The sequence below is a fragment of the Phragmites australis genome, chromosome 7, assembly GCF_958298935.1.
Source record: "Phragmites australis chromosome 7, lpPhrAust1.1, whole genome shotgun sequence".
In the NCBI taxonomy this organism is placed as follows: Eukaryota; Viridiplantae; Streptophyta; class Magnoliopsida; order Poales; family Poaceae; genus Phragmites; species Phragmites australis.
Genome location: NC_084927.1, coordinates 31,543,817 through 31,555,522, shown reverse-complemented (window position 1 = coordinate 31,555,522; position 11,706 = coordinate 31,543,817). Strand labels below are relative to the sequence as shown.

The following is an 11,706-nucleotide window of genomic DNA, read 5'->3' as shown; positions in this document are numbered from 1 at the left end:
ACTAGTGATATTTCTGCTTGGGATACGTTTTATTTGGCAGTTTTTTGGATGTTAAATACCATTGGATGGGTTACTTTTTATTGGTATTAGAAACACATCATATTATAGCAGGGCAACGTTTCACAATTTAATGAATCCTCCACTTATTTGATGGGATGGTTAAGAGATTACCCTGTACTACTCAATGGCATAGCTGTCATGGTTTAGCCCATGATATGAATTTGTTCAAAATTCAAAGTACTAACACACCCAAAACATATTTGGGAGTACCAACATGCCCCAACCATATTAAGCACAAAAAGGAAACTGAACAAAATCTCCAGTCAATATACACAGCAGCAATTTGATAATTATTAGCCGAGAAACTGAAACATCTGTCTAGTTCAAGCTCTGCTGCGCATCCACTCCAAGAAAATTATATTGGCGCAGTTCAGTCCTGTTTGGGGATTGGCCTGCATTTACGAAAACAGTATGCTATTGTTCATGAAATTTGACAGCAGTAGAATGAGCCCACATTAGTCACAAAGATTGAAGACTTGCCTTAAACTACTCAAACGGTCCAGTAGGAATGCAACATCACTCAACAGCCTGCACATTAATATTTGTTTGATGATTAGAGCTCAAACATACATCATTCTAAACACACATAATATAATACACCCAACCACTTCTGCTTCCTAAGTCCAACAAGAAATGCCCGAAAATATCACTTGTGAAAATTAGTAATATTTTTAACGTGATGCCCTCAAGAGTAGCCTATGTGTCAAAGTTTGCTTCCACTCTTCTGTAGATGTGTCCATATAGACACCAAAACTTGCTTGTGGACAAGATTTAGGTAACAATTTCAAAGGGCATCCTTTAAATGCTGAAGATGGCAGATTCACATAAATCAGATAGCAAAAAATGATAAAGACGTAGGGAAAAAGTAGCTGGCAGATAGAAGATGACAAGATGTGGTAAATATCTTATGTAAGCAAACCTGGTTAAGAGGGTTGTCTGGAGACTTCTTCCATAGTTTCCATATCATGTCTTTGTACTGATTCAGTGTTAGGCCTGGCTTTTCTTCCTTCAGCTTAGGGAGTTCTGCCTCTTCAAATGCCTGTCATAAAGATTATCCCAAATGTATTTAACCACCAAATGTCATATCAAACAGACAGAAGTTAAAACAAACACCAAGATTATCCCAAATGCATTTAACCACCAAATGTCATATCACACAGACAAGTTAAAAACACACACCAAGGGTTGGATTTTGTAAACATGATCGCACAGAACAGAACACGCCGCCTTATCAAAAGTCAAGTAATTAAATATGTATCTTCTAACAATCCGGTTACACTGTATTCCAAATTCAATTACTGAATATAGAAGACTGCTAGCGTGATTTTCTTGGATGAACTATATGCTACTTCAATATTTTTATTTTAATATATATGTAAAATTATTTTGTGTTTGTGTTTCTTACTTTGGAAAATGTTGTATCGCCAATCGTGTTGTCTGTATAGTACATCGGTACAACTTAGATTCGAACTAACTCAACCCCAATATTATATTAAATCTAAATGTAATGGATCAGCAACTATTGCACATTTCTCATTCTCCAAGTGTGATAGCTGAATCAGGAGCCATATTAAAATGCATACTCCAAAGCATGCCATCTCAACAGCCTAGAGGCTAGAGCAGGAGAGAAACATGCCATCTCAACCATAAAAATAGTGTGCTATTTTCAAACGGTGCTACTGGCATTTGGAACAATAACTTCCATGGATGGTACCCCATTCATTATGTCCACACAGCAGGTAGTGTTAGAACTTATAAGTCAGATGTCAACTCATCCCCCTCCTCTCTTAAGAAAATTTCAAATTTAATTCCCAGTGTGGATATTGATTATAAGAGCACAAGAAGGCTATGCCAAACCAGTGTAAACCATGCATCACAGAACATACTACCAAAATTACTAAAACATTTTTAAGCAAACCTAATGGCCATTCAATGACAGAATTATACTACCACAGGGTCATATTCTTACATTCCAGTACCGCAGATATCTATTTTCTTTGTAATCGCAGTGTAGTCCTACAAATTTAATGTAGCTAGGAAGCAATCTAGTTAAAAGCAAACAAATTTTGGTCGAATTATACCTTGAAGGACGACTTGAGGCGACGCTCGGGATGCTTGTCAGCGGGCAGGGCCGCCTGCGAGTCCACGATCGACATCCGCGCGATGGCCTCGTCCACCGATCTGGCCTCGATGATGGAGTCGTCTCTGTTGGTGTTGGCGACGAGGACGACGCGCTCGTACTCCTCCTCCTCGGCGGTCCGCGCGGCGCGCTTCTTCGCGGCCTCGGCCTCGCGCTCGAGGCGGAGGCGCTCCTCCTCGCGGCGGCGCGCGAGCTCGGCTTCGGTGACCTTGGGCGCAGGGGCTGCGACGCGTGAGGCCTTGCGCACGGCGGCCTTGGACGGGGCCGAGGCGGCGGAGGCGGCGGCGGCAGCCTCAGCCTCGGCGAGGCGGCGGTTCTCGGCCTTGCGGGCGGCTGCCTCGGCGCGCTTCTCGGCGTCCTCCTCGCGGCGGCGGGCGGCGCGGGACTTGGGGCCCTCGGCCTCCTGCCAGTACTGCTCCTCCTTGGAGCGTTCCTGGCGGTCGCGGCGGTCGGCCTCCGCGGCGGAGCGGCGCTCGCGGACCGCCTCCGCCTTGGAGTTCACGCCCATCTTCTTCGGCATCGCGTCCCCGCGTGCGGGGGCCGGTGGCGCGGCGTGGGGCTGGGCGGCGAGATTGACTAAAACCTTTGCAGCCCGGTGCGCGATTTGGGGGATTCCGGGGTCGGCAAGGTGTCTTCGCTGGAGAAATCGGCCGGCAGGCGCGGTGCCCGGCCAGGGCACGCGTGAGAGAGCTTATTCTGTACGCGCGCTGGTCATCGGGATGACGGTATCATGTGAGAATTGAGCTTCGCAGTTTTACCATTGTTAAAAGATTGGTTTCACAGAATTATCACTCAAAAATGTTACCTCTTATTTTTCTTATAATTATATCGATTCATATTATGTATAATGATACTTAAAATATTATTTTAAAACTGCATTATGATAAGAAAATCAAGGAGACAATATTTTGAGCGGTGATTCTGCAAAACTAATTTTAAAAATGGTAAATCTGCGAAACCTATTCTTTAGATTAGTAAAAATCCAAATTTCTAGAATGCGTGTTTTAAGGGCTTGGGCGGTTACAAAAGTTCTCGGCAATTTCATCTCCACCGCTCTCCTTCAATTTTGGTTTTGATGATTATTATATCATCTTTTTTTCCCTTCAGGATTCATACTCGGTCATGTGAATTTTCGGACAGCAGCAGTTTTACTGTTTTAAAAAAACTTAGTAGCACTTTCACTATTCAATGTAACTGTACCTCACAGACCTGGAATTCTAGAGCGCGCAACGGATACGGTTACTAACTGTGCACCTCTTGCCGTAGCAGCATGCTAGAACTTCATCGTACGACTCCAGCAACAACGTTGGCCAAGTCGGGCAGACCAAACTCAAAGCAACTCAATTGTCTTCAACAGAACAAACGTAAACAAGGGAAAGGGCTTGCTTGCACCACTCTCGTTACCCTTTAGATCCGTAGACGTATGTCATGACGCTGGGTCACTGACCTGAAATGGTGACGAAGTAAAAAAGCATGTTGCTGTACACGTCATGCCACTTTGAAAACCTGACCAGTTGTAAACTAGCAATACAATATCAGTTCAACCTAATCTGGTAGTGGTCACTTAGAAACTAGATGATCATATTCTATACAGGAATATCCCTCGAACTAAACATACCTTAAAATTGCCAATAACGCACCGAAATCACACACAAGACTCCTGCCGACTTCGCGTGGGTTTCGCTCAACTCAATCGATCCAAGAGACCCCCATCATCTTCGCCGCGAACGCGTATCCATCCGCCGCCTCGTCGATCTGCCATCCACAGAACGCAGCGACTCAGTCAGAAAGGAGCAGAAAAACGTGGCAGCCTTGAAGGTTTGTTAGGGGGAGCAGGGCGGGCGCGACGAAGCGCTTACGATTTTCTGCGTGGACCGCCCGCAGCCGTGCCCGCTCTTGCGGTCGATCCGCGCGATGATGGGGTTCGTCTGCGGGCTGCCCTCCGCGCCCGCGCGCAGGACGTGCTGCATCGTCTGACGGATCGGAGTGGGAATACCCAAGCGACCAAGCCTTTCTTGGTGGGAAACAGATGCGAACCGGTACGTTACGTACCGCGAGGAATTTGAGCGTGTGGGCGCGGTCGTCGTGGTCCACCGTCAGCAGCATGGTGGGAGGGTATTGGCAGCCGAAGCCGCGGCGGGCGTCACCGCCCTCGTCCCATGGCCGCCGCACGTTGTGGAGGGGAGAGTACCTCGGCCTCTGAATCTTTTCTCTCTCGTTTTTTTGGAAACTATAACAACTCTGACTGAATCTACGAGGAATGCGGAAGCAATAAACAATGTCATACTTGATAAGCCAATAAATTCTTCCTCTTTCTCCGAGCAACCGAAGTTGCAAGTCCACGCACGACCTAGGTGCAAACATTGCCGAGCACATGTATGAAACGGTATTTTTTTTCCAGTGAAATTAGTAACAAGTCATGACCTTCAGGAAAAGAAGCCGAACCTATGGTGAACTTATGGAATCGAAGCATGTCCATCAGACCATAACTCCCGCATGAGCCAGAGCGCAACCAAAAAGATCAGGCCGCGGCAATCAACCACACTAGTTCTTGCACATTTTTTTTGCATCAAATCATGAACTGAGACAATGCGACACAAAAGACTAACCTGATTCATGCAGGCAGCTACCAGGAGGCCTCCGTTGCTTCCGCCTTCGATGCACAGCCTCGTCGGGTTGGTGTAGCCGGTGGAAACGAAGAACTCGCCGGCGGCGATGAAGTCGTCGAAGGCTCGAAGCAGTTCTGCTTGTTCGCGAGTGACCTGGCCTTGTGCTAGTCCTCCCCGTATTCTCCACCGCCTCTGATGTTCGCAATGCACGTCACGAATCCTACGTTCCTCATGAGGATGACACGGGCGATGCTGAAATGTGGTGTTATGTTCATGCCGAAACCACCGTAGCCGTAGAGTACAGATGGATGTGATCCGTCAAGCTTAATGTTCTTCTTGGATACAATGAACATTGGGGTCTTGGTTCCATCCTTACTCAGATAAAACACCTAAAAAAACAATAGGTAGTTCAGGCATAATGATGAGATGACAGTAATAGTAACATCGATAACAGTTTTTCAGCTTAGGATATTACCTGTTTTGCGTCAAAATCCGTCCGATCAAATCCTGGAACTGAAATTTCTCTGTACACGTTCATCTCCGGCATCTTTGTGCTAACATCGCCACTTATAGATGATTCCGGGGGTAAGGAAGCCTGCAAACTCAATGAACACCTCGGAATCGACTCTCCTAGTGAAAGAAAATGTATTCTATAAACAAAATGCGGTGAGAGCTTACTTACAGAAGTGTCTTAAGGTTGAAGAAGAAATAAAGAGGAAAGATATGCTAAAAATCTGTCCCCTAGCCTAACGACTATAAGTCTATATTTATAGTGTCATTCAGAGTGTGAGTATATAATCATATCCCTGCCGGGATAATGATACATATTTCTCCTATGCAATAGGGACCTAGGATTGGCCGAGTAACATGACCTAGACCTAGGTAAAAATATAACCCTACTGGGAGGATATTTTCTAACCATGGCAGTAAGTGGTGGCAAACTTAGTCGTCTACTGCGGTGCTGCACTATCCAGTATGTAAAATCGGTCACCACTTGCTCCTGATGTGTCAGGGTGACCACCATATGACAAGCATTAAATGCTAGTCATCTCATGGTAGACATCAGTGGCTTACGCGTTTGCTTCCGCTGATCTTTACTAGGGACTTCACATCTTTCCTCTAGCCTCCAGGAGTCAGTGGCCTCCGGTCCTCTGAGGGACTCCTAGGCTTGGGCCTTTAGGACCGCTCCGAAGCCAGGGTTCCAGAGAGGCATGAGCCGGAGTGTCTTCGGGCTTAGACTCGCCGAACCAAGGGGCATCGGGAGTTAGCTAGCTCCCCAAGGCTTTGAGAGTCGGTGACCCGAGGAGGAGGCTCATGGGCTCTGGAGGCCCTGGTTGCCGCAGGGGGTCCGAGGCCCTAAGGCTCCAGAGGAGTCCTTGATGGTGACTCCCTACAGTATCTACGGCTAGGGCATTCCCCCCAACAGCACCCCTCATCCGTTGGCCTTGAGGTCTGGAGGGGCGAGCGGATGCAAAATTGCAAAGGAAACTAGCCCCAGCCCACCTCTAAGTTAGAATATTCAACAGAGTGACCTCTTAGCAGTGGCCGTGAGCGATGGCGTCAAGGCTCAATGGAGACGGTGTGGTCCGAAGCTCCGTGACAAGGCTGATGGCGAGCCGAGGGGCGTCGAGGCTTGACGAGGACTGTGTTTCGAAGTCCCACAACAGTTTTCGAGGGGAAATGACATGGGAAGCTGAGGGAGGCGCCCTGTGACACCCCCCCCCCTTCGGGTTGTTGTGGAGAGGCTTGATGGGGGAGAGGCCGTTCGGAGCCTAGCGGCGGTCACCGGAAGGGGTTTGTTGGCGGCGATGTGCTCTGGAGCCTCAAGGCGGAGGCTAGAGGTTTAGTTGATGTCAGAGACGAAGAGTGCTAAGGCTCGTTGGAGATGAAGTAGACAGTGCCACCGAGAGAGAAAGTCGGTGATCCCTTCAGCGCTGGTTGTGATGAGGTTCGACGGAGACGATGTGCTCCGAAGCCTACGCCAAGGTAGGAGGCGTAGTCAACATCAACGCTGAAAGGTGGCGGGGATTGTCAAAGACTGAGTAGTCCGGAGCCTAGTAAGGTGGTCGAATACGAAGTAGATTGTGGCGTTGAGGGAGGAAGTCTGCGACTCCCTTAGCGCTGGTTGCGACGAGTTTCGACGAAGATGATGTGTTCCGGAGCCTACACCGAGGCCGGAGGTGTAGTCGACGTCGGAGCCGAAGACTGGCGATATTTGACGGAGACAACAGGCTCCGAAGCCTCTAGGTTGTTCGATGAAAGGATCTAATGGTCCTAGATGGAGGGGGTGAATAGGGCTTTAATCAAATTTTAACTTCTATCAATGTCTAGAACAAATAGCAACATTAACCTAGATGAAGGAAAAGCAACTACTTGAAAGTAAGCAAGCTAGAACAAATCAAACAAACATGCAAGCAAAGAACTCAAAAGTAAATACAAAATTAAAACTTGCATAAAAGTAAATGCTTGAAGTAAATTGCAGGAAAGTAAGTGAGTAGAGAAAGAGGACACCGATTTTTTCTCAAGGTATCGAAGAGTTGACACTCTCTACTAATCCTCGTTGGAGCATCCATACAAGGATATCGCTCCCCCTTGAGTCACTAAGGCTCAAGTGCTCACTAGCGATTACCACTTCTTCATCTCTAGATTGACGGACATCAAACCAAGTACAAGCTCTTCCAGCTGTTCCCACGAGAACTCTAAGAGCTCACTGAAAACACCTCTAATCACTAAGATCGGCTAGATATTTCCAACTACCAAGAGTAACAAGCTAATTGCTTCACTTGATCCCTATCAAGCCTAGACAACAGCTAAACGCACACTCGCTACTCTTGAAGTACTAATGACGTCCTTAATCTTGCATTAAAGAACTTCGAAATCCACTCAAGTGCTCTCTCTTACTTCTTGATGACACAAACAATGTATGAAACTCCTCTGGGTTGGAAGAGAGATGAATGAAATCGAGTAAGGAGGTATATATATGCTAGGTCCAAATCTAGCCGTTATCTAACCACCCAAACTTTTTATGAACACCGTATGGTCTGGTGTACACACCGGGCAATCCGGTGTGTTTTCTTTTTGCAAAAGCTGGCTCTGCCAGCTATCAATAGTCATTACCTGAATTGCTTCGATAGTCTTCAAATCACTACACCGGATCACCTAGTGAGTTCATATCTCCCTACACCGAGACACCAAGTCAGAATAATGCTCTGGTGTGTTAAATTCCACAACACCGGATCATCCAGTGCCTTGTACTTCTTCTCATCTAAAAAATCCAATATTCTATTAAATGCTCTGGTGTTCACACTCTTTTAACACCGGATCATCCGGTGTACTTAACTTTATTTTTTTTTCAAAAATCAACCATTCTGTTAAATACTCCGGTGTGCTTTTTCTTCTATCATCAGACTATCTGGTGAGGTCAACTCATTTCTTTGCAGAACATTAAATTGCTTCGATGTGTATAATTAGTTCAACACCGGACTATCTGGTGAGTATAATTTTTCTGAGTCTCATCCAATTCAATCAACTTTGAGCTCTAACTTCTTGACTTCTCACCCATGAGTTTCTTTGAGCTACCTAGTGTTAGAATTTCACAAGTGTGCATCCAACTAAATCTTAAACTCAACTAGGTCAAGCTACAACACTTAGCTCCCTTTTATAGTATGGTCAAAAGACTAAAAAAGGAACCTGTAACTACTCTAAGTACCCTTCATCACATTGTGACACTTAGAACAAGATGATCCTTAATTTTAATGCAAATATCCATTGATCGTCCAATAGAATTCCATAAGGGACCAAAAAATACTCATATGATCATTGTGAACTTAGTTTTTTTATTCCCTTCAAAACATACATATTAGTCATAATGATACGGTTGTCATTAATCACCGAAACATTTATCACTTACATAGGGGACTAGATGCTACATCCGAGCATGCTCTCAGACGGTGAGTCTTTTCACCATTTGAATTGTCATAGTGGATATTACGTGTGGAGGCGAGATATTCTCCTATTTTTTGGCGCGAGTAAATGATGTCTCCAGACAATGACAACGTGTCTGATGGGCTAGTGTGCCAGTTTCTTTGGGAGTCTTGTGCCAACATCCCTTGCATGTGCCAAAAGAGGTTTGAGCAATAAAAGCGACGAGACGTGTGTGCAAAAAACCAAGGTATTAATGCGGGGCACCGCCACATGTGCAGTCTAGACTGGGGCGCGGCCACATGCCTCCAGAGCAGTAACTAGGAAAGCCGCGGAATGACACCCATGGCGATTCCACTTACCTTTCGAGGCACACGTTAATGGCTGGTCAGGCTATATAAGCAGGGGTTCACTTAGCTAGCCATCCATTGCTGTCTTTGTAAGGTAAGGAGGCGATCCTCCTTGGTTGCTCACGATGTTTCCTTCCTTTTTAACATCAGAGATGTCGATGATCTCAAGTGATCCATCTGGGCTAGGCCACCCCTGGCGCCATCGGGGGCAGGTGACCCAAAGGACCCTTATCCTGGTTTGGAGTTGGTGCTAGGTTACGTGGTCTTTCCCTCACTAATGGGGCTACCACCCGCCTCTCCATCTCGATCCCCAGCGTGCATGGTTTTTCCTAGTGAGATCATCTATATATCTGATGATGAGGAGAAGATCGACTGGGATCTCTTGGAGAAGGAGACTTACAAGGAGGAGAAGGCAGAAGAGAAGGAGAAAAAGGCGACTAAGGCAGAGAAGACAAAGGAGGAGGGAGAGGAGGTTGGGGAGGAGTCCTCCCGCTCTTCTTCATCCCCTGACAGCTCTGGGGACGGCTACTGCATCAGTTTCTGCAGTGGTAGGCCACACATGAAGCGCATGCATCGCTTTTAGGACCTTGCGGTTTCCTTCCCTATCCTTTTTTTGGTGTTTTTTTTTCCAGTAGTCTGGAGTACCAGGAACTCGGAGAGGCATGTGCGTGCCTTTTTTATGTGAAATTATTAATATACTATCATCCTTAGATCTGTTTGCTATTTCCTGATTTATTTGTAGTGCTCTTTTTTTTTTCTTGATCGAAGTGTCTGACGATCCTCCGAGCAGACCGAGTTTAATCGGGAAGAACATCTTCCCCGATCCTCAGGTTTAGGAAAAGAAGTGTCATGATGGGGGCAGACATGTTTTCGCTCGTACCTAGGCTCCAGAAGCTTCCCGTTTCTCGGCCCCCTCACACCTTGCGGTTGTTTACGATCAGAGAGTGCGATTATAGGTGACTCTTAGTGTCTTATGTGCGATTATGGCGACGAAAGCTCACACTGGTTTGGACCTCGACGTGACTGAGGTAGGGGCCTTCGAAGTGCGGAGGATATGGACCTCGACACTCATCAGGGAGGATTCAAGCCTTGACGCTTATGGCAGAGTTTTTAGACATTTACGCCTATGGCGGAGGTTGCAGGCCCTAACGCCTATGGCGGACAACAACGGAGCCGAGGGACAGTGAGGCTCAGTGGAGGCAGGGCCATTTGAAGCAGTGCGATGGTGGCCAGAGGTGAAGTCGACGGCAAGGCAGAGGGAGGAAGTCAGCGACCCCCTTAGCACTGGCCACAGCTAGGATCGACGGAGGCAGTGCTGTCTGGGGCCTCATGGCGGTAGACGCCGTTAGGCTTGATGGAGGCAGGGTCAGCCGGAGCTTCACGACATGGCCGAATGTGGAGTCGATGGTGAGGCTGAGGAGGGAGGGTCCGCTACTCCCTCATCCGCTACCCCCTCAGTATGTAGTCACGGTGATACTCAACGAAGATGAGGCCATTCGGAGCGTCGCAGTGAAGCCGGAGGCAAAGTCGATGGCAAGACTGAGGGGGGCAATCCACAACCCCCTCAGCGGTATACGTGACGATGATCTACAGAGGCAGGACCGTCCAGTGCTCCCTGCGATGATAGCTGGTGATAGAGTCGATGGCGAGGCCGACAGAGACATTATGCGACCCACTCCATAGCTAGCCGTGGTGAGGCTCGACGGAGGCAAGGCCGTCTAGAGCCCCGCAGTGGTGGCCGGAGCTAGCATATTTTGACGGCCATTCAAACTTCTTGGGATCTTGGCCCCTGCCTTGTTCCTGTAATTGTCTTGAAAATAATGCATTTCGACAGAGTTAGAAATTTTCTACCTCTTGTGCAGGATCAACCAAGCCTTTTGACTAAGAGACTCACCGGACCCCTCGAGCTTTTCGGTTGCAAACGAGTAGAGGGCGCGTCTTTAATCTTATGCACACTACGTAGTGTGCACCGCACGAAGCATCATTCACCCAACCCACTCGCATCTTTTGATCACGAGCGAGTGGAGAGCGCGTTTTATCAACGCTATCATTGTGGCTTTAGTCATGGCAGGAAAGCTTCTAAGGCGGTTATGCCATGTGTGTGTGTATGTATATATGTATGTATGAAGTAATTTTAGGAATAATCGATAAGCTGATTCACGACACTACCGAGGCAATGCGTTCGAGGAGCGGAGGGTTTGATACCTTTACGTGACCGAGCTATGCCTTCGAGGTGCAGAGGGTGTGCGTACCTTCGAGGAGCGGATGGTTTTGATACCTTAACGTGACCGAGGCCAAGCTTTCGAGGTGCGGATGTTTTTCATACCTCCAAGGAGCAGAGGGTTTTGATACCTCGACGTGGTAGAGGCTATGCCTTTGAGGTGCGAAGGGTTTTCATACCTCCGAGGAGTGGAGGATTTTGAGACCTTAACGCTATCGGGGCCAAGCCTTCGAGGTGCGGAGGGTTTCCATACCTCTGAGGAGCAGAGGGTTTTGATACCTCGACGCAATCAAGACTATGCCTTCAAGGTGCAGAGGGTTTTCGTACCTTTGAGAAGCGGAGGGTTTTGATACCTCGACGCGACTGATGCTATGCCTTCGAGGTGCAGAGGGTTTTCATACCTTC

General features: G+C 47.4%; 1 protein-coding gene and 1 pseudogene across 1 annotated transcript; both read right to left on the bottom strand.

Moving 5' to 3' along the window:
* Positions 1–163: 163 nt before the first annotated feature.
* LOC133924756 (uncharacterized) lies at positions 164–2,919 on the bottom strand. The gene is made up of 4 exons (XM_062370447.1): positions 2,142–2,919; positions 980–1,099; positions 541–588; positions 164–452 (listed from the first exon to the last, which is right to left on the bottom strand). Exons 1-3 carry the CDS (start codon positions 2,718–2,720, stop codon positions 577–579), a joined length of 711 nt encoding a protein of 236 aa, XP_062226431.1. The 5' UTR covers positions 2,721–2,919; the 3' UTR covers positions 164–452; positions 541–576.
* A 970-nt stretch (positions 2,920–3,889) lies between these two features.
* Positions 3,890–5,432, bottom strand: LOC133923727 (uncharacterized; annotated as a pseudogene).
* Between the last annotated feature and the right edge of the window lie 6,274 nt (positions 5,433–11,706).

What these genes read in the sequence shown, in the direction of transcription:
- LOC133924756 (XM_062370447.1), bottom strand. Translation starts at nt 2,720, where the DNA reads ATGCCGAAGAAGATGGGCGTGAACTCCAAGGCGGAGGCGGTCCGCGAG. An exon ending in GCCTCAAGTCGTCCTTCAAG is followed by an intron (nt 1,100 to 2,141) that starts GTATAATTCGAC and finishes TCTTTATGACAG; the next exon opens with GCATTTGAAGAGGCAGAACT.